Source organism: Staurois parvus, unplaced genomic scaffold, assembly GCF_062004578.1.
Source record: "Staurois parvus isolate SC_StPar_1 unplaced genomic scaffold, SC_StPar_1.0 ptg000086l, whole genome shotgun sequence".
Lineage (NCBI taxonomy): Eukaryota > Metazoa > Chordata > Amphibia > Anura > Ranidae > Staurois > Staurois parvus.
This window is the reverse complement of record NW_028317882.1, coordinates 852,501-875,991: the sequence shown is the minus strand read 5'-3', so window position 1 is coordinate 875,991 and position 23,491 is coordinate 852,501. Positions and strand designations below refer to the sequence as shown.

Sequence of the window (23,491 nt, the reverse complement as noted above, 5' to 3'; positions counted from 1 at the left end):
TCAGGATCGACTGAAGCGGGGATAGCCAGCGGCGAGGCAGGCCAGTGAGGAGGGAGTTGCAGTAGTCGAATCGTGATATTATGAGGGAGTGGATGAGCTGTTTACTGGTTTCTGGGGTTAGGAACGTGCGTATTTTGGCGATGTTGCGGAGGTGGAGTCTGCACGAGTTTGTTAAAGATTGGACTTGGGGCTGGAAGGATAGGTTGGAGTCCAGAATGACACCAAGTACTCTGGCCTGCAGGGCGGGTTTGATATTGGCGTTGTTGGATGTGATGGAGAAGTCAATGGGGGGTGGGGTTCGGGCTGGGGGGAAGACAAGAAACTCGGTTTTGGAGAGATTCAGTTTAAGGAAGTGGAGCGACATCCAATCTGATATGTCGCTCAGTAGGTGTGTGATTCGGGCAGAGACCGAGGGGGTGAGGTGGGGAGTTGAGAGATAGATTTGTGTGTCGTCGGCATAGAGGTGGTAGTTGAAGCCGTGAGAGTGTATGAGTTGGCCAAGGGAGGAGGTGTAGATGGAGAAGAGAAGGGGCCCAAGGACAGAGCCTTGAGGGACCCCAACAGAGAGGGGGAGTGAGGGGGAGGTGGTAGCATTATAGGTAACGCTGAAAGAGCGTTGTGACAGGTAGGATGAGAGCCAGGAGAGAGCAGAATCTCTGAGGCCGAGGGAGTGTAGTATTTTGAGGAGGAGGGGGTGGTCAACTGTGTCGAAGGCTGCAGAGAGGTCAAGGAGTAGGAGCACTGAATAGTGGCCATTAGCTTTGGCGGTTAGAAGGTCGTTGGAGAGTTTGAGTAAGGCGGTTTCGGTGGCGTGTAGGGGACGGAAGCCAGACTGTAGGGGATCGAGGAGGTTGTTGTCGTTGAGGTGAGAGCATAGGCGGGTGTAGACGAGGCGCTCGAGGAGTTTAGATGTAAGTGGGAGCAGGGAGATGGGTCTGAGGTTGTTCGGGTCATTGGGGTCCAGGGAGGGCTTTTTAAGTATGGGGGTGATGTGTGCATGCTTCAGTGGGGAGGGGAAAGTGCCGGAGGAGAGGGAGAGATTAAAGATGTGGGTGAGGGAGCATAGGATGGAGGGGGAGGGAGGTCGTAGGAATTGTGAGGGGATAGGGTCGAGGGGGCAGGTGGTGAGGCGGGCATCAGAGAGGATCTTGGAGACATACATTTCTTTTATGTACAGCTTTGCATGACTGTGCAATTGTCAGTTAAAGTAATGCAGGGCCGTATCGCAAAAAATGGCCTGGTCAGGAAGGGGGGTAAATACTCTGAAGGGTAATGGCCCTGACAAGATAGTTCTGCATCACTGTCCTGCTTATCACCCCACCTCTATTGACTTTAAAGGGTTAGTTCACCCATATGCGTTTCAGCTTTAAACCGGAACTAAAGTTACCTTTCCTGCAATGGTCCACATCCCTCGCCAGTACCGACATATTCTTTTGGGTGCCTGTCTTCAGATGTCTTCATTAGACAACACAAAATGGCACATGGCAGGAGTCATTCATACGGGGATGTAGGGGACATGCTGGTGATGTAAGTTGAGCTCAGTCTACATGCCAGAGAATGCTGCTAGCAGGCTGGTAGGTGTATTTTATTACAGAAGAGATATTGCATGTCTCTTCTGCAATAAAGAGCCTGCCTGCTCACAGTTTGTGACAGCAGAACTGCATCTTTGCTTTAAGTGTACATGAACCTCTCTTATTAAAAATATTCCTTCCTTTTAAGCTGCTTCTACCATGGGCTTCCCCTCTCCATCCTGCCTAGATAGCAGGATGTTGATTTTTGGATGCGTGGCCACAAACCTATATGAATGAGCACTCGGCTATAAGAATGCAGTATGCCTAACCACGCATGCGCAGTCCACTCTCACAGCAGAAGCTTAACTTAGTGCTCTGTGAATGACAGAGAGAGCAGACTGCTCACTTTCTTCTGTTCCAAAGCCTAGGCAATAACTAACTTCTAGTCCAAAGATTAGAACTGGCAGGGCTACATAGGCTTTTTCAGATAACACAGGAAGTTTGCAGATAGTACAGTACACCTATAAAACAATAATATATTTATCACTCAAAATTGAAGGAAATAAGAGGCCATTGTTTTGGTTTACTTACAAATAATGTTATGTAATTGTGCTTTTTTTTCCAGCCCTCCTTTACCACATAATAATTCAGAAACATATTTTTTGGGAAAAGACCAAAGACTGAACCTTGCATATATATCTTCAGTCCCTCATGGTGGCATCAAGCAAGTCAGAATGCACTGGTTACTGGACCTAATTACACTTAAGTAAGTGAATAGGTTTATAGTTTTCTGCCAAATAATTGTTTTGTTTTGTTTTTTGCTCTGGCATGCATTTGTCTTGAAACATACAGTACACAAAATGGATATGTTGTTATGCTTTGTTCACTTTTGTTAGAAAAAGCTAATGTATAGCTTAATAAAGTTTTTAAAAAATGCACAAGGCGGGGGAGATATAAACTGGAGCAGCCAGTTTACAAACAGTTGTTTTTTTTTCCTCTATGCAAGGAGAGAGAGAGATACAATGTATCTCTCTCCTCCATTCAGAGAAAAAAAAACAAGGGGGCAGGCTTCACAGTGACTGATCACTGTGATAGCCTATCACAGCGATCATGTGACCTGGAATTGGGAGTCCCGAATCCTGATTGTTAGAATGGGACCTGGGGCTCTCAGTGACACCACAGTCTTTATGCACAAAGGCAGGTACGCAAATATGTGGCCCCACGGAAAAAAAGCCCAGGTCTGTGAGGCCGCATATTTGTGTTACGTCAGCACCAAGCGGTTAAAGTGGAATTTCATCTTAAACCTACCTACCCCTTCCCTAATCCTAACTCCTATGCTGACTAACCTGTGTCAAGAAGATGCAGGGGAGAGGAGGGAGCACTGACAACTGATGGGCCATAGGACCCCAAGGTTTATCTGACCGCTCCCAGGCATTACCAGCCATTGTTGAGTGCTCCCTTCTCTCCCCTGCATCCGCCGCTGACTTACACAGGGAAGATCACGTGACTGGACTGGATTGGGCTGAAGATAGATAAGTATATACATCTTTTTTACACAGGTTAGTCAGCATAGGAGGGGGGAGTTAGGTATACACTAGGATTCCACTTCAATACCATGCACTTCAACCCCCTTCCTGCCCAGGCCAATTTTCAGCTGTCAGCACTGTCGCACTTTGAATGACAATTGCGCAGTCATGCAACACTGTACCCAAATGGAATTTTTAGCATTTTTTCCACATGAATTGAGCTTTCTTTTGGTGGTATTTTGTCACCACTGGGTTTTTATTTTTTTTTCTAAATAAACAAAAAAAGACTGAAAATCCTTGGGGGAGAGCACCCGGCGATATCTGTGATGTCTGTGTCCTATGGACACAGCTGATCACGTGATGTGGTGAAAGGACAATCACAGCAGCCTTTTACCACATGATCAGCTGTGTGCAATGACACAGCAGATCCCCGGGTAAATACAGTTGCCAGTTATTGGCTGAACTTTCCTCATGCTTTCACAGCATGAGGAAAGTATTGCCGATAACTGGCATTTGTCAGAGAACAGATTGGCACTGATGATCAGTGCCACCCAGCAGTGTCCCCCAGCAGTGCTGCCAGTCAGTGCCCAGGAGTGCCACCAGTCAGTGCCTAGCAGTGCTGCCCATCAGTGCTGCATATCAGTGCCCCCTATCAGTGCCCATCAGTGCTGCCTATCAGTACAGCTTTATCAACGCACATCAGTGAAGGAGAAAAATTACCCGTTTGCAAAATTGTATAATAGAAACAAAGAAAAAAAATTTTTGTTTTTCACATTTTTTGCTCTTTTTTTTTTTTTTTTCTGGCGCAAAAAATAAAACACACAGCAGCAATTAAATACCACCAAAAGAAAGCTCTATTCATGTTAAAAATGTCATATGGGTATAGTATTGCATGACCACGCAAATGTCATTCAACGTTCGACAGCACTGAAAGCTGAAAATTGACCTGGGCAGGAAGGGGGTAGAAGTGCCCAGTAGGCCAGTGGTTAACAATGGCTGGGGCGGTAAGCAGTTAAAGTATAACTAAAGGCAAAACTTTTTTTATTTTTTTTACAGAGTGGAGAGGGATTAGAACACCTAGTGGGTTTTAATTGTTGTTTGTGCCTCTGTTGGAGAGATTCAGCCTCTGTTTGTCCTGTTTACCATTATCAACGAATCAGTGAAAGAAAATCCAAAATTTTGGGTGGTCAGCAGAACAAGAATAGATAGGAAATTTTTTAATAGAGACACTAGTTCTGGTGACAGCCAGGGATTCCCTCAATTTGAAGGGATTTTCTGTCATTCCTGTTGTGTGTTTGCGACAGGAAGTGAATGTATTCAACTTAATCCAAAATTGAATAAAAATGTTTGCATTTACTTCTACTTTTACTGAACAAGCTGAAGATAGAAGCTGATTAGTTGCCATGCAGAGCTGCTTCAGATTCTGTGTGCTCCAGTTCTGATAAATTTCCCTCACTGTGTTTTCGGCTATTATTATTAGATGCGCAACACAAAATGGAGCTGATTTACAAAAACTGGAGAGTGCAAAATCTGGTGCATCTGTGCATGGTACGCATTCTGCTTCTAACTTCAGCTTGTTCAATTAGGCTTTGACAATAAAACCTGGAAGCTGATTGGTTTCTATGCAGAGTTGCACCAGATTTTGCACTCTCCAGCTTTAGTAAATCAACCCCTGTGTCTAAGCCATAAATGTCTAATGTCATCTATCTATGCATACACTCTTATTATGTAGACCAGGGGTCCTCAAACGTTTTAAACAGGGGGCCAGTTCACTGTGCCTCAGACCGTTGGAGGACCGGACTAGTTGAAAAAAAAAAAAAAACTATGAACAAATGTGGACACAGTACAGGAGATGACCAGACTGCGGACATACAACGGCGGCGGGAATACTGGGCCGGCCGTTTCATAAGACGCACAGACATTTCCCCCCAAGTGTGTCTTATGGAGCGAAATAGTGCCCCATCATTGGTGTCAGTGGGAGGAATAATGCCCCATCATTGGTGTCAGTGGGAGGAATCGTGCCCCACCATTGGTGTCAGTGGGAAGAATCATGCCCCATCATTGGTGTCAGTGGGAGGAATAGTGCCCCATCATTAGTGTCAGTGGGAGGAATAGTGCCCCATCATTGGTGTCAGTGGGAGGAATAGTGCCCCATCATTGATGTCAGTGGGAGGAATAGTGCCCCATCATTAGTGTCAGTGGGGGGAATAGTGCCCCATCATTAGTGTCAGTGGGGGGAGGAATAGTGCCCCATCGTTGGTGTCAGTGGGGGGGGGGATAGTGCCCCATCGTTGGTGTCAGTGTGGGGGGGGGGAGAATAGTGCCCCGTCATTGCTGTCAGTTGGGGGGGGATAGTGCCCCGTCATTGGTGTCAGTGGGAGGAATAGTGTCCCATCTTTGGTGTCAGTGGGAGGAATAGTACTTCATTGGTGTCAGTGGGGGGGGGGGGGATAGTGTCCCGTCATTGGTGTCAGTGGGGGGGGGATAGTGTCCCGTCATTGGTGTCGGTGGGGGGGGGATAGTGTCCCAACATTGGTGTCAGTGGGTGGAATAGTACCCCATCATTGGTGTCAGTGGGGGAAGGAATAGTGTTCCATCGTTGGTGTCGGGGGGGAAGGAATAGTGTTCCATCGTTGGTGTCAGTGGGGGGTGGAATAGTGCCCCATCGTTGGTGTCAGTGGGAGGAATAATGCCCCATCATTAGTATCAGTGACACCAATGATGGGGCACTATTCCTCCCACTGACACCAATGACACTTAACTTGCTGACCCCTGTTCCAGCATGGTGCTGCTGCAGCCAGCATACCTGGTTGCAGCAGCACCATCTGCACGGCACACTTACCTGTCAGCTGTCCTTCTTCACTCCGGCCTCTCCCTCACTCGATGTTCGCGGGGGGCGCTCGGCTCCACCTCCTCGCAGGTGATTGGCCGCCTGTGTGCCTTTCCTGAGCTACAGTTCTGGTGCACAATCACCGGTGAGGAGGCGGAGCCGAGCAGCAACATCGAGTGAGGGAGTGGCCGGAGTGAATGAAGGAGCAGCACTTCCTGGACTGGATCGTCGTGGGACTGGGACCGGAGCCAGGTAAGATACAGCAGCCCCCTGCCCGCCCCTGTACTTAGTGTCTTCTCCTTGCGGGAAAAATACGCCCCTGCCGGCGGGCCGGATAATTGTCCTCGGCGGGCCGCAGTTTGAGGGCCCCTGATGTAGATGATCTAAAGTTAGGCTATGAGAATGGTGGCCAGTAACAAACCATTAGTCTGGTATTTATAACAAATCCTATGCTTATGACAGGACCCCTATTTGCCTTTTACTCTACAAGATATAACCTATTAAGGGTTGCACTGCATCATTGTTTTGTTGCCAGAAGTCTGTATCTTGGCATAATATTTATCTGTATAATGACTATTGATTTTGCTATCTACTTGAATTGACAGGCACAAAGGTGAAAAACACAGTATAAATAATAGTCATTGCTTTAAGTACAACCGATCTCAACCAATTTTATACAAGTTGTATAAAAGTAAAAACCTATAATATGTTTAGTAGAAAGTTTATCTACTTCAGTTACAGCCAGGGGCGGACTGACAACTCATGGGGCCCCCGGGCAATAGGGCATCATGGGGCCCCTGTGTCCTTGCCCAAACTCAAAAAAGCCTATGAAAAACGTACCAGGGGCATCTCATGGGGCCCCCTACTGACCCCGGGCTCTCGGGCAGTACCCAAGTTTCCAAATGGTCAGTCCACCCCTGGTTACAGCGACTTTCCCACATGTTGCTGGAGTTTGAGCCGTTCTACTGGTACTGGTTTTTAGAACCGATGGTCAACTCTCTTGTAATAGCAATTGGAGCTGCTAGCCACTTGATTACTATTGCAAGCAGTGGGAGGGGACTACCCCCCCCCCATTCCACTGCATTCCACAGCTTTAACGGGACCTCCCATCCCATCGCCAGTAATCAACCATGGGCAGCAATTCTTGCACCAGATCTCCTCTGTAAATCCGAAGGGGTAACCTGTAAAATCTTTTAAATTGTTGCCAATGGATAGTAATATTTACGACGTTTGTCGCGTTGCACGGGTGGACACAATTTGTGACATATTTGGTATTTATTTACTCAGTGTAACATCATCTTTTATATTTTACTGAAAAATTGGGTTATGTATTGTGTTTTTTGCATTAACATTCATAAAAGTGTATTTAAAAAAAAATAATTTTTGAAAAACTGCTGCGCAAATATTGTATGACATTAAAAAATTCAAAACCCACCAATTTTATTCTCTAGGGCCTCTGCTTTAAAAAAATATGTATTGTTTGGGGGTTCTAAGTAATTTTCTAGCAAAAATGTCTGATTGTTACATGTAAACAAAAAGTGCCAGAAAAGGCTTGGTCTTGTAGCCTAGGCCAGCGTTTTTCAACCACTGTGCCGCGGCACACTAGTGTGCCGTGAGATATTGTCTGGTGTGCCGTGGGAAAAATTCCAATTTCATCTGTAACATGTGGCTTCGGCTCACAAATAGACCAATCATTAGAATCTAATGATTCAGTGGTCGGCAAGCCGCGGCTCGCGAGCCACATGCGGCTCTTTACCCAGTCTAATGCGGCTCTTCTGTGTGCCGGGCGCCTGCTCCCCTCCCTCCTCTCGGTCGGCCGCTCCCCTGCCTCCTCTCGGTTGGCAGCCCCAAAAGTCCGCGCGGACCTTTTAATCCGGCTTGCGGATGTGGCTGTCAGGATGTGTGTAGGCGGGGCAGCGTGCCGAACGTGAGGGGAGGGGAGCTAGGCTCCTCTCACAGTCCGCCCTGAAGACCCGAACGGCGCGGGAAGACAGCGAGAGGAACGCAAAAGGTAAGTGAATTGACACGGGGGACTTGGCTTACTAGAAGGGGGGGGGGAATAGTACTGTGGGGGATGAAATACTATATGAGGGATGAATTACTTTATGAGGGATGAAATACTATATGGGGGGATGAAATACTATATGGGGGATGAATTACTATATCAGGGATGAATTACTATATGAGGGATGAAATACTATATGGGGGGATGAAATACTATATGGGGGGATGAAATACTATATGGGGGGATGAATTACTATATGAGGGATGAAATACTATATGGGGGGATGAAATACTATATGAGGGATGAAATACTATATGGGGGATGAATTACTATATGAGGGATGAATTACTGTATGAGGGATGAAATACTATATGGGGGGATGAAATACTATATGAGGGATGAAATACTATATGAGGGGATGAAATACTATATGGGGGGATGAAATACTATATGGGGGATGAAATACTATATGAGGGATGAAATACTATATGAGGGATGAAATACTATATGAGGGATGAATTACTATATGAGGGATGAAATACTATATGGGGGGATGAAATACTATATGGGGGGATGAAATACTATATGGGGGGATGAAATACTATATGAGGGATGAATTACTATGGGGGATGAATTACTATATGGAGGATGAATTACTATATGGGGGATTAATTACTATGCTTACTATGGGGGAATATTACTATACTTACTATGGATGACACATACACATCATTCATCTACTCTTGGTCCGGCCCCCGGGTCCAATTATAAAATACTTTATTATTTCATAATAAAGTAATTATAAAATAATTTCTTTGTGTTTGATTCCTATTCAAGAGAATTACTTTATATATAGTCAATATAGGCACAGAGGTAAATTTTTTTAACATTTTCTAATGGTGGTGTGCCTCGTGATTTTTTTCATGAAAAAAGTGTGCCTTTGCACAAAAAAGGTTGAAAAACACTGGCCTAGGCAAGTCAGATCATTGTACTGCCCCCACCCCACCCTTTCCCTTCTTTTTCCAGGTAGAGAGCCTTTTCTATGTGATTATTGGTCTTTCCTGGTCTCAATTTGAAATGTCACCTGCTCAACAGTAACACAACCTTGTTGCAGTGAAATTGGAGACCTCCCTTCCCTAACTTGCCTGATTCCAGCTATTTCAATTTTTAGTGAAACGTGTTCCTGGTTGTCTTAGAAATAATGAGACAGGCATTTTAAACATAGATTCCTTCAATTGCTTTCCAATCATTTATATTCCATTTCTCCCACCCCACACCCCCATCCAGGGGCGGACTGACCATTTAGCCACTCGGGCACTGCCCGAGGGCCCGGGGTCAGTATGGGGCCCCATGAGATGCCCCTGGTACCTTTCATAGGCTTTTTTTGGTGTGGCTTGAGTGTGGGCAAGGACACAGGGGCCCCATGATTTGCTGTTGCCCGGGGGCCCCATGGTTTGCTGTTGCCCGGGGGCCCCATGAGTTGTCAGTCCGCCCCTGGTTAGTCCTCTACATTTTGATACATTATTGCTGTGAATTTTTTTTAGATTGGGTTTGCTTTCATCTCACTCTAGGATGCTCCGGTCTTCGGCCACCTGATGCGCATTACTAAGCACCCTTTTATTTTTGGTGTTTCTGACCATGTGTAAGTGATGTACTCTGCTTTTGGGCAGGGGTTAAGCATTGCCTCTAAAGTTTTCTGTTCAACCCATGTTCTCTTTATCGCATTGAGACTGTTTACTATGTCACGACTTTTGTTCAACTGTTATCTCTGATTATATAAAAATCTTTTTAAATAAATGACATTGAAATATAAATAGTAAAATAAAGTATTTTATTTGTGACAAGGATATGAAGTGTACATTCTTGTATTTCTGTGTGTTCTCCTGTTTAAGCAGAAGCATGTACTTTTCAAAATCCATGATACAGATTCAGATACATTGAAAGGCAGTGGAAGAAATTTTTGCATGCTGTGTTTTTTGGAAATGTAACCTACATTCTGCATGGCAAAATTTAGTTCAAAGAGTTTTTATGCAGACAGTATTAAATACATCCAAAATGTACATAACGCTTACAGTAAAAAAAGGAACTGAATGCCCAAACAAATCTAAGCAGAGGATAAGCATAAAATACACATAAATCAGTGTGTCCATTTTATTCACAATATAAATTAACCTCTGTGTACAAAAATAAATGTACAAAATTCTGTGGTAAATAATTTAAAAGAATCTTTAAAAGAATATCTATTTACTTTTTCTATATTTTGATTTTAGATCTATTAGACTCCATTCAAAATGGGTAAAGATCTTTATTTTCATCCATGTGACTGAAATGATCTAATCTTATTGGACTCCGCTTAAGATAACTGTCACTTATTTTTCAAATGAAGGAACCTTATACTGGTGCGTTAGCAAAAATGGCAGTTGGTAGTTTAATTTGGATATAAACCTACCAAGATTCAATTAATGTAATTCAGTACCAGGATACAGGTTTTTCGCCCTGACCAGAGTTCTCCTTAAAGCAGATGTAAACCCAATACCTAAAATTTAATGTTCGCTATAGCTTCTTAGTGTAATCCCAAAAGTTGTTTTCATTCTTTTTAAACTTTCAGCTTTGATTAAAATATTAGCTGGTAATCTTGCCCTGAAGGTCCTTGTTTGGACACTTCCAGTTGTAGTGGGGTTTTTTTACTAAAGCTGGAGAGTGCAAAATGTTCTGCAACTGCTGTTTAGAAACCAATCAGCTTCCAGGTTTTATTGTCAAAGCTTCATTGAACAAGCTGAGGTTTGAAGCTGATTGGCTGTGATGCACAGCCGCTCAGATTCTGAGTGCTCCATTTTGGTAAATCTACACAAGTGTAAAAACTGTCTCCCAGTTGTGCCTCTGCACTTTAAATCTGTGCACATCTTGGTTAGATGTCTATATTATTCATATATTCAATACTCTTGTAATAATGTATTTTAGATACTAGGTGCATTTTGTGCAATTATCCTTTTTTTCTGCTGGAAAAAAACTACAAAAATATTTGCCTTCATTTTACTGTACAGCATGTTTAAATATATCTATTTATTTACAGCACTTTAATGACAACTTGTCAATAGCTTTTGAAAGAACATTACATGCCAAAATCAATCAACAGGAAGTGCTATATTTGTTTACATATAGTATTTTACATATTATTGTAACACACCTTTTTCTATAATGTTTGGGCTAGTTCACACTAAATGTAGTCCAGTGTTTTTTTTTTTTGTTTTTTTTCTGCATTAAAAATGCATGCACAGTGTTTCCCATGTATTCCAATGGTCCTACTTCACACTAGTGCAGTCAGTGCAGAAAAATAGTAGAACATGCTGCATTTTTTCTGCACAGAACCATACTGGAACATAGCAAGCTGCATCAAAACTGCACTGGAACTTCGTGTGGTGTAAGCTCTAAGCAAAAACGTATCCAGAATGCATCCGGAGTGCGTTTTTGTGGTGTGAACTGGCCCTTAGTGTAACACAATTGGAGATAGTTCCACAACAACTTTAAAGTGGAACACCAGCCACATTTTTCTTTAGTTGTGGATAGAGTGAGACAGGATTGGGAACATTTTCCCTTTTTTGTCTGTCACTGTTGGATGGTTTACCCTTACTTTCTTTCCTGTCCTAGTGACCAAGAAAGAAGAGAATTAAGTCACGGGTCACACCGCTGCATTTTGTGTGCAATTTAAGAGAGATTTCAGGTGCGATTTCTAACTTTATTGCTACTTGTGAAGATTTTCAAGGATTTCTTGCAATTTGCAGTGCGATTTCCATTATATTCTATGTATGTGAAATTGCAGCAGAACTGCAAAAAAAGTAATAATGCAAGAACTACTTTAGAAATTGCGCTGCAGCAAATTGCAAACGTTAAGACACTGACATTCACATTCATTAGATGCCATTTCAGGTGCGATTTCAATTCCCAAATTGCACCTGATATAGCAACGGTATGACTGGACTCTACTTAGCGGTGGCATGTTCAACCATAAAAACCTGACGGGGGTTCTAATCTTTCCCTGCTCTACCCAAAAAATGCTATAAAGGCTTCCTGTGTCTCCAATGCAGAGATTCTACTCACTTTATGAATACATAGAAATTAAAAAGAAATCTCTTAGTAGTGATATATAAAAAGCTTTACAGGTGAAGTCAGCAGAGTGTATGTAAAACATACCTGCAAAAGATAACTCTACAATATAGAGGCTCCGCACACTAACAGCTCAGTGTAATTCAAATAGTAAAGAGCAGCCTCAGCTCCTCCTGAGACCACGCAGCTTCTCTTTACTATTTAATTTACAATGAGTTGTCAGTGTGCTGCGCTTCTCTATTGTATAACTCGTTAGGCTGCTGGAATGAGCATTTCAGATGGCAGCATCCTCTTCGGTTGTGGATCACTTGAGCAGCATCTTCTGGCACTTAGAACAGTGCTGTAAAAATGTTCTTAAAGTGTTACTAAACCCACAGCAGTAAAATCAGCCTGTATATGCAGTAAAGCATGCTTGTTATACTCACTGTGGAACCTAAGAGGTTAATCCTTTGCATTGTGTAAAAATGCTTTTTGATCCTGATTTATCTGATCCTCCCCTACTTCCAGTGTCCCCCTTTTATCTCCTGATAAGACATATCATGTGGAGACACTCTGCACATGCTCAGTTTGGTGTGTATTGCTAGAGAGGTTTTTTTTTTTTTTACTTGGGAGAGTGCATGTGATCAGCACAGGGCCAATCAGCACTGTCCAGACAGAGGTCGGGGGTTTTGCATCTCCTAGAGCAGAAAGAAAACTCCTCCTACAAGCTTTAGCATGTGCTCAGCTGAACACTGATAGGAGTCACACGACTGCTCTAACTGCTGATGAGAGAAGGTATTTAGCAGAGAAGGTATTTAGCAGTTTATATTTACTAAAATAATTGCATTTCCATGTTCTGTGTACTGTGGGAGACCAGATAGAGTTAATGCAGGGTCCTGGGTTTAGTAACCCTTTAAAGATTGCAGTGCAAAATATGACTACATACACTTACACTTACTTTTATGGCGGCCCCTTTGGTGACAAGCTCATACTTTGCTGCTCACTACTCTCTGGACAAAATACCTGTTTCCCCTCCTGTTGTGGTTCCCCCAGTGGAGCCAGTGAGCAGTGAAGCTGTGGATTAACACCTTTACTCCGGCGCCTTCCTGCCCTTTAAGGGTTTCAGAAGCCGGGGGGCGGGGTTTAGGGTCACGTGATTGGGAAAGGTCCCGATCAAAAGAGGAGATCGGGACCTTTGATTGAGTACTGGACATGTGTGCTGGGAGTGCGCAGGGCGCGTGCTCTCAGCACATCTGTTCTTTTTAATAGAACACAAATGTGCGGCCACTTGGCGTTTAGGCCCAGACCCCGGGAAGCCGCACATTTGCGTTTGGCCGGCATGAAGAAGTTAAAAAAAAAAAAGAAACGTCAGCTGGGAGGTTAAGTATAGCAGGCAGGGCTGTGGATAAGGGGGTATCACCAGTCCTCCTGCACGGGGCCCAGGCCAGCAGGGGGGCCCAGGCAGCTGGGTGAATTGGATATGGCAGAGAGGGTGAACAGCACTGCATGGCAAGAGTGTGGGCTGGGAATTACTGGAAATTATCCACTGCATGGCTCTTCCTTCAGCATCTGAAAGCTGTATTCTCCTCCTCTCCCTCCCAGCTGCAGAGATAGCCATACAGGGAATTGGTTCCTATAATTACCCTCCCCCCCCACTCACACTGCACCCATCACCCTCCCTATGCACCATACATTTCCCTCTGCTACCCAGACCCCCATGTGGGCCCCCACCCCCGCACTGGTTCTGGCTTCCCTCCTCTGCTTCCCACTGGCAGCTGCAAGCACACAATAGGATCCTTCAGGATGGAAAGTGGGGGAAGGGTTTGGTAAAGATGTCACATTTACCATTCCCTTTCTTTCCAGAATGAAAACAATGAGTGATTGGTACCGATCACTTACTGTGTTCATTCATAACTGTAGCACTGTAAACTGTCAGGTCAGCTGTATGGGGCTCTGTGGTTTTAACAGCAGCCCTGAAGGTCTTTTTTACTTTCAAGTGGCCCTCTGGCGATGGGTCACTTTAAAATGAATGTGTTTTACGTTTACGTGGCAGGAACACAGTGAGACCTAAGGTTTTCCAAGTCCCTCTTTGCCAAAGGAAAGGGCTTCTTGTGGGAAGCCCCTGTTAATTTGCTGTATGATTAGAGTGTAATGTTTTGATACAGAGCTCCTTTAAGCTGTCTCACTGCCAATACTTTCAAGTCAATACTTTGATGTCGAAATAGTGAGAAATGTTTTTCAGTATTTAAACAGTGGAGTCCATTCGTGTCAACTCTTTCTCACTTGCAAACTGAACAGCATCATGCATGCTGTGAAAGAGCATCTTCCGAATGTCCTGGTTTTGTTTCCCAAAGTAACTTCCTCTGCAAAGAGCATCGATAACAGTAGTGTTGCAGCAAGCCAGTAGAATATCGATCTGTACTTCTTTGTAATCCTTCAGCAATCCCTTTAAAGCATTGATGCCAGATGTGTCTAAAAAGGTTATTGAGGAACAATCAACAATAATTGTTTTCAAGTCACTGTTGTGATTTACAAGCTGTATATGAATATCATTGCTGTCATTGTTATCCATGCGTTTTCCATCTTCTACCTGTTTTCGTTTCTTCTGCTTCTTTTCCATTTTCTTCCTTCTGATTATTTCAAGACCAGGATCCATGCCAGCCATTTTGTACACAGACTTGAGAAAGTAGCCTTTGTTTGCATAGTAGAGGGGAGCTTCAAAGCGGAATATTTTAGTTCTGGCTATGGGTGAAAGATTCTCATATTTATCTCCATCTTCATAAAAGACAGTGTCCTGTATCTGGCTAAGCGTGGCTGTGTGGGGTATCTGAGTCCGCACAATGACACATATCATTGAAAAGATCACTCCTACCATGAGGCCCATCTCTGTACTGATCAGAGCTGAACTAGCCACAGTGACAATCCAGATAATTCCATCTGTTTTGCTTAGCTGCCACAGAGCTGGTAAATCTCTAAATTTTCTAAGGGCACCACGTAAGCTGACAATTATTATACAGGCCAAGACACACTTTTGTAGTGAGTGAAATAATGGGGCAAAGAAAAGCAAAACCAACAGAACCACAATGGCACTAACAACACTGGAAACTTGTGTTTTGCATCCTGTTGAAGTCTTCACAAGTGTCTTAGCAAGTGCCGCACTTGTGGCAAAGCAGTGGAAAAATGATGGGATTATATTGCAGAAACCAATAGCAAACATCTCCTGGTTAGCTTCCACTGTGTATGAATACTTCTTGGCAAACATTTCAGACAGAGATATTGTGAATGCAAAACTAACGACTGCAAGAGGAATAGCATCCGCTGCTATTTTGCTCACTAGACTTAAATCAGGTACTTTTGGTGGTATAAATCCAGTTGGGATTACGCCTGACACACTTGAACCATAGAGTTCATTAAGATTGCAGTAGTGTGACACAAGTGTGGCAACTACAATTACAACTAGTTCCGTTGGTAGGGGAATCTTTATTTTGTCTTTGTAACGGTCCCCGAGTTCTTTCGCAGCCACTAATACTGCTATACATATGGCACTTGTGATTACATCACAAAAATTAGTGTGGTGAATATTTTTAAATATATTAACCCATGTTGTTACCAACATCCCTATACCCGGACTGCGTGGGATTTTTATTCCAAGGAGATATTTAACTTGTGCTGTTAAAATTGTCAGTGAGGCACCTGTTGCAAATCCATCCAACATTGAATCTGACAAGTATATGGAAAGAAAACCCAGTCGAAATATTCCCATGAGAAGCTGTAAAAAATGGTAAAGTTAGATAGATGTTACAAACAAACTCACTAAATATTAAAATATATAACATGACACAGTTTGTTCACCATTTGTAATATCTTATTTGATTATTATACATAGGGAGTGTATCCATGAGACCTATTTGAAGAGTCACTATAACTGTTTTTGGTCATCATTTTTAAAATGTGAATGTTTATAAACTGATTATATATATATATATATATATATATATATATATATATATATATATATAAAATAAAATCTGTAATATTTGTTTCACAAATAAACATTAGTTTTGAGCATCCATGACACCCTGTTTTGAAAGCATGCTTGTTGGCAGTATGTGTCACAGACTAATACAGATGACAGATGGTCCTGTCTCTGCTGGAAGAGAGGAAGATGGTGTACCCCTCTTCTGAATTATTAAACTCTATTTCTGTACTGTTAAGCAACTAATACTTGCCCAGCTGCCTGTGATGCTGAACTTCTCTTGGTTAAAGAGCAAAGCTTGCTCAACAATCTTCAGTTCTGGCTGTAATACTCACATTACGTCTAGAGCTGTCCCCCACAGTATTTATACAAGATGTACTCGGGCTTCCAGGTTAAATGAAGCCCTGTGCTATGGGCCCTTTCCCTGTAGGGAAGTTACAGTGGATATAAAAAGTCTACACACCCCTGTTAAAATGTCAGGTTTCTGTGATGTAAAAAAAAATGGAACAAAGATAAAAAATGTCAGAACTTTTTTCACCTTTTAATGTGACCTATAAACTGTACAACTCAGTTGAACAACAAACTGAAATCTTTTAGGTAGAGAGAAGTAAAAATATAAAACTAAAATAATATGGTTGCATAAGTGTGCACACCCTTTAACTAATACTTTGTTAACCACTTGAGCCCCAGAGGATTTACCCCCTTAATGACCAGGCCTTTTTTTGCTGTTTGGCGCTGCACTTATTCAAATGATAATTGCGCGGTCATGCAATGCTGTACCCAAACAAAATGTATGTCCTTTCTTCACACAAATAGAGCTTTCTTTTGGTGGTATTTGATCACCTGTGCGCTTTTTATTTTTTGCGCTATAAACAAAAAAACCACGAAAATTTTGAAAAAAAACAATATTTTCTACTTTCAGTTATAAAAAATATATTGTAAACTCAAAGTTAGTCATAAATTTAAGCCAAAATGTATTCTGCTACATGTTTTTGGTAAATAAAAAAACCCAATAAGTGTATATTGATTGCTTTGTATGAAAGTTATAGCATCTACAAACTATGGTATAGATACTGTAATTTATGCCTTTTTTTGCTATACAGCGCTGCACTAATTCAAATGATAATTGCACGGTCATGCAATGCTGTACCCAAACGAAATTTACGTCCTTTTTTTTTCACACAAATAGAGCTTTCTTTTGGTGGTTTTTGATCACCTGTGCGCTTTTTATTTTTTGCGCTATCTGGGAGGGGTGCTAACACTATCGGAAGTCGCCAGCGACACTGATACAGTGATCAGTAAAAATCTGTTCACTGATCAATGACACTGGTAACAGGGCAGTGAAGGGGTCAACTCGGGGGGGCGATCAAGGGGTTAGACAGGATTATTGGTGTATTAGCGGGAAATCTGGAGCTATCTGGGAGGGGCGCTAACACTATCGGAAGTCGCCAGCGACACTGATACAGTGATCAATAAAAATCGGTTCACTGATCAGTGACACTGGTAACAGGGCAGTGAAGGGGTTAACTGGGGGGGGGGGAGATTAAGGGGTTAAATGGGATTACTGGTGTACTAGCGGGCAATCTGGCGCTATCTGGGAGGGGCGCTAACACTATCGGAAGTCGCCAGCGACACTGATACAGTGATCAGTAAAAATCTGTTCACTGATCAATGACACTGGTGACAGGGCAGTGAAGGGGTCAACTCGGGGGGGGGGGGCGATCAAGGGGTTAGACAGGATTATTGGTGTATTAGCGGGCAATCTGGCACTATCTGGGAGGGGCGCTAACACTATCGGAAGTCGCCAGCGACACTGATACAGTGATCAGTAAAAATCGGTTCACTGATCAGTGACACTGGTAACAGGGCAGTGAAGGGGTTAACTGGGGGGGGGAGATTAAGGGGTTAAACGGGATTACTGGTGTACTGGCAGGCAAACTGGCGCTATCTAGGAGGGGCGCTAACACTATCGGAAGTCACCAGTGACACTAATACAGTGATCAGTAAAAATCTGTTTACTGTAATCAATGACACTGGTGACAGGGCAGTGAAGGGGTTAACTGGGGGGGGGAGGGGGGGCGATCAAGGGGTTAAATGGGATTACTGGTGTACTAGCGGGCAATCTGGCGCTATCTGGGAGGGGCGCTAACACTATCGGAAGTCGCCAGCGACACTGATACAGTGATCAGTAAAAATCTGTTCACTGATCAATGACACTGGTGACAGGGCAGTGAAGGGGTCAACTCGGGGGGGGGGGCGATCAAGGGGTTAGACAGGATTATTGGTGTATTAGCGGGCAATCTGGCACTATCTGGGAGGGGCGCTAACACTATCGGAAGTCGCCAGCGACACTGATACAGTGATCAGTAAAAATCTGTTCACTGATCAATGACACTGGTGACAGGGCAGTGAAGGGGTCAACTCGGGGGGGGGGGGCGATCAAGGGGTTAGACAGGATTATTGGTGTATTAGCGGGCAATCTGGCTCTATCTGGGAGGGGCGCTAACACTATCGGAAGTCGCCAGCGACACTGATACAGTGATCAGTAAAAATCGGTTCACTGATCAGTGACACTGGTGACAGGGCAGTGAAGGGGTTAACTGGGGGGGGGGGGGCGATCAAGGGGTTAAACGGGATTACTGGTGTACTGGCGGGCAATCTGGCGCTATCTGGGAGGGGTGCTAACTCTATCGGAAGTCGCCAGCGACACTGATACAGTGATCAGTAAAAATTGGTTCACTGATCAGTGACACTGGTGACAGGGCAGTGAAGGGGTTAACTGGGGGGGGGGCGATCGAGGGGTTAAACGGGATTACTGGTGTACTGGCGGGCAAACTGGCGCTATCTGGGAGGGGCGCTAACTCTATCGGAAGTCGCCAGCGACACTGATCAGTAAAAATCGCTTCACTGATCAGTGACACTGGTGACAGGGCAGTGAAGGGGTTAACGGGGGGGGGGCGATCAGGGGGTTAAATGTGTCCTAGGTGTGTTCTAACTGTAGTGTAGTGCTTGTGTACTCACTTTTACTGTGTCTTCTTCTCTGTCTGGAACGGAATGTGTCCAGGCAGAGAAGAATTACATCATATCCTGCCCTGTGTATATGTCAACACAGGACAGGATAGGACAGGGACCGATCATGTGATTTCAGCCAGAAATCACTGGCTGAAATCTAATGATTGATCCCTCCTGGATCAAATCGTGTCATCCGCGGGTCGACGGGAGCGCGCGCGCGCCCCCTGCCAGCGAAAGTGTCGGGAGCGCGGAACCCGTTTTAAAATGTGGTTTTGCGCTCCACTGCCGCCCTGCACACGTATATACACAGTGGCAGGGCGGCAAGCGGTTAAAGCACCTTTTGATTTTATTCCAGCATTCAGTCTTTTTGGGTATGAGTCTATCAGCATGGCACATCTTGACTTGGAAATATTTGTCCACTCTTCCTTGCAAAAACGCTCCAAATCTGTCAGATTGTGAGGGCAGCTCCTGTGCACAGCCCTCTTCAGATCACCAAACAGATTTTCGATCGGATTCAGGTCTGGGCTCTGGCTGGGTCATTCCAAAACTTGAATCTTCTTCTGGTGAAGCCATTCATTGATTTGGATGTATGCTTTGGGTCGTTGTCATGCTGAAAGATGAAGTTCCTTTTCATGATAAGCTTTCTAGCAGAAGCCTGAAGGATTTGTGCCAATATTGACTGGTATTTGGAACTGTTCATAATTCCCTCTACCTTGACTAAAGCCTCAGTTCCAGCTGAAGAAAACAGCCTCAAAGCATGATGCTGCCATCACCATGCTTCACTGTGGGTATGGTGTTCTTTTGGTGATGGGCACTGTTGTTTTTGCGCCAAACATATCTTTTGGAATCATGGCCAAAGAGTTCAACCTTGGTTTCATCAGACCATAACACATTTTCCCACATGCTTTTGGGTGACTTCAGATGTGTTTTTGCAACATTTATTTGGGCTTGGATATTTTTCTTCGTAAGAAAAGGCTTCCATCTTGCCACTCTACCCCATAGCCCAGACATATGAAGAATACGGGAGATTGTTGTCACATGTACCACACAGTCAGTACTTGCCAGATATTCCTGCAGCTCCTTTAATGTTGCTGTTGGCCTCTTGGCAGCCTCCCAGACTAGTTTTCTTCTCGTCTTTTCATCAATGTTTGAGGGACGTCCAGTTCTTGGTAATGTCTTTGTTGTGCCATATTTTCTCCACTTGATGATGACTGTCTTCACTGTGTTCCATGGTATATCTAATGCATTGGAAATTCTTTTGTACCCTTCTCCTGATTGATATCTGTTAACAATGAAATCCCTCTGATGCTTTGAAAGCTCTCTGCGGACCATGGCTTTTGCTGTAGGATGTGACTAACAAAATGTCAGGAAAGACCTACTAGAACAGCTGAGCTTTATTTGGGGTTAATCAAATGCACTTTAAATGATAGCAGGTGTGTACTGACTCCTATTTAACATGATTTTGAATGTGATTGCTTAATTCTGAACACAGCTACATCCCCAGTTTTAAGAGGGTGTGCACACTTATGCAACCACATTATTTTAGTTTTTTATGTTTACTCCCCCCCCCCCTAAAAGATTTCAGTTTGTTTTCAATTGAGTTGTACAGTTTATAGGTCACATTATAGGTGGAAAATGTTCTGAAATGATTTGTCTTTTGTCTCACTTTTTTACATCACAGAAACCTGACATTTTACCAGGGATGTGTAGACTTTTTATATCCATTGTACAACTGTGTCCTTTATTCACAGAATACCAATGCAGAGAACGTCATCACTGCTCCCTGTATTATGCAGGTCTACCCACCACTGGCTTAGGTCTGAAGAACAGTAAAACTTACATCGGTGGGGACTTAAGGGAAGAAGAATAGGTGATTTGTTGACTGGGGGGGGGGTTAATGTTTAGGATCCAGGATAGTTAGAAGGAGCTTTTCTAACCCTCAGAAGCCATTTAAAACCCATTGAACCCCTAAAGGTGAGCTCCAGCCTAACCTTCAATCTTCTACGATTATACAGGATCCTCTCCCATCCTGAAATTACGTACTCTGATTTTACTATACACTGTGAGTTTCCCAAAGTGTGCATTAGAGACTGGTGCAAGTCAGATAGAGCCCACCTCATTTCCTGGCTGTAGGATGTCAAGCAGCATCTAGCGCTTTAAAGTAGAGGTCGAGGATAGAACCAAGCTTAAAACTGCTTCACCCCCTTCTAATACCTATATTAAGGAAGGTAGATGCTTATACTTACCTATTCCCAGGGCGCTCCAGTTTGGTCACATCATCTGCCTCCCAGCAGAGCTGGCTTCAGGGGAGAAAAAGGACAGTCAACCATGGACGCCCCAAACTAAGCCTATGGGTGCTGTCAGTACCCAGGCATTCTTCCATTGTTGACACTCTCTCCTCTCCTCTGAAGTCAGCTAATGGGGAGATAACATCACCAGACTGGAGCTCTCTGAGAACAGGTAAGTATACAGATCTTCCTTCTACAGAGTATTTACTATAGGAGTTAGAAGGTGGGTGGAAACTGTTTTAAGCATAGTTAGTTCTAGTCTGGACTTCTACTTTGATGTGCCTGGCCTGTCCCTTATTATTCATATGATTTTAGCTTTTTCAATCATGAAGGTTCAGAATGACATGAGGGCATTACCTAGGACAATCTGCAAAGAGAATTCAGCCTGCCACGGAATGTCTACTCCTCCATACTAACATCCATCCATCAAGATATTCCAATATTTTAATCTTTTTTCTATTAAAGGAGAAGTATAGCCATTGCTATTTTGGCTGTACTTCTCCTGTAGGTCACAGGAGTGCAGTTCCTTCTGCACTCTTGTGACCCTTTTTTCGGCTGACAGCGGACTAAGGTCTGCTGTCGGGTGACCTCATTCAGCCAGTCCTGGCTCTGAAAAGGTCTTGACCATATGGTTTGTATCCACCCAGAAGCCTGGACCTGTGCCTGGTTCAAATTCTCAGCGATCCGTGGAAAGACTGAGCCAGCCCCTCCCGTCCCTTCCCTACTCCAGCACACCAGTGAGGGCTGGAGGGGCACAGCAGAGAGCTGGAGACTGACTGACAGTCACTGCTCTCTGCTCAGAGCAGAGGAGATCTGAGCATTAAGCTGTGTTTAGTCTTCTCACTGCAGAGCTGTCAGGGGACAGATGCAGCATCAGATTGATGCTGCATCCAGGTGAATATATTTTTTTTTTTTGTTAAGTCAATATTTCTCTTTTACCCTATTGCATTGGCCTGTAATAGCAAAATGTACCCACAAGTTACAGTTTTTTCGCTGGAATTTCAGCAAAGCATAAACTCCCAATTTCGCTGTTCCCTGACCATGAATTCAGAAAGACCCTTGTTATTCTAAAATGTTGATTGGTTTCCATTACATGTGTGCATACCATCCCCTTCACTCCCCCTCTCTGTTGGGGTCCCTCAAGGCTCTGTCCTCGGGCCCCTTCTCTTTTCCATCTACACCTCCTCCCTTGGCCAACTCATACACTCTCACGGCTTCAACTACCACCTCTATGCTGACGACACACAAATCTATCTCTCAACCCCCCACCTCACCCCCTCGGTCTCCACTCGAATCACACCTCTACTGAGCGACATATCAGACTGGATGTCGCTCCACTTCCTTAAACTGAACCTCTCCAAAACCGAGTTTCTTGTCTTACAATCTCCTAGATTGTAAGCTCGAAAGAGCAGGGCCCTCAATCCCCTCATGTTTTGCATTGTATTGGTATTGTTCTGTCACATGTTCTGTCCCCCTTTGTAATGTACAGCGCTGAGCGAACTATTGGCGCTTTATAAATACTATATAAATACTGTATAATAATACCATATAACTAATTAGTGTGCATGCAGCAGTAATGAAAGAACATCATGGTGCTGCTTAGGTGTAGTTATTTTATACTAGGTCTCCTTAAAAAATTCCAGTTGTGCTTTGACCATGATTTGGATATGCACAAATGTTAATATGGATGCAAGCTAACTGTTAGAATTTTATTAGTTTTACTAAACTATAGAATTGTGTAAAATATTTCCATTTAGTTTGTACAAATTTTTATGAAAGATCTGTTTTGTTATTGGGAGTAGCAATTCACCCACTTTACTCATGCATATAGTGGCAGTTTCAAAAGCTGCGACACAGCAGAGAAATGAAACCAGGGCTTTAAGGAAAAAGAGCTGTTTCTTGTTTTTCAAGCTCTTGTCCAAACTATTAATTTGTGCCTATGAGGGTAGTTTCACTGTGGTGACTGTTAACTGGCATAGAAAAACTGTGCATTACTTCTGACATGAATAGAGTGTCACTCGTGTTATATTCAAGCAGAAGCCTGGTGCACTAAAAATCTATGCCTGAACACGAAGCTTGATATCACATGAAAATTTCATGCTCAGCAGTTGTAGTGTATTATATTTTTGATCTGCTATATGCTAGCATAACTGATATCTTCACTTAGTTGAATTCAGATGAATGACGCTGTTTTATGTACAATCTGGAGATAAAAGCATTTAATCTTCATTCACTATCGTAAAAAGTAGTAAACAAACTC

The 23,491-nt window shown here is 43.5% G+C and overlaps 2 protein-coding genes across 2 annotated transcripts in view; one reads left to right on the top strand and one right to left on the bottom strand.

Moving 5' to 3' along the window:
* The window catches only part of IDUA (alpha-L-iduronidase), a 200,776-nt gene that overhangs the window by 8,330 nt on the left and 168,955 nt on the right, over window positions 1-23,491 (top strand). Inside the window, exon 2 of the mRNA XM_089669962.1 lies at window positions 2,137-2,277. Within this exon, the coding sequence (XP_089526088.1) occupies window positions 2,137-2,277 (141 nt within the window). The remainder of the gene's footprint in view (window positions 1-2,136; window positions 2,278-23,491) is intronic.
* LOC149468461 (sulfate anion transporter 1-like) overlaps window positions 13,703-23,491 on the bottom strand; it is a 23,622-nt gene continuing 13,833 nt past the window's right edge. Inside the window, exon 2 of the mRNA XM_089670126.1 lies at window positions 13,703-15,724. Coding sequence (XP_089526252.1) covers window positions 14,201-15,724 — 1,524 coding nt within the window. The 3' untranslated portion in view covers window positions 13,703-14,200. The remainder of the gene's footprint in view (window positions 15,725-23,491) is intronic.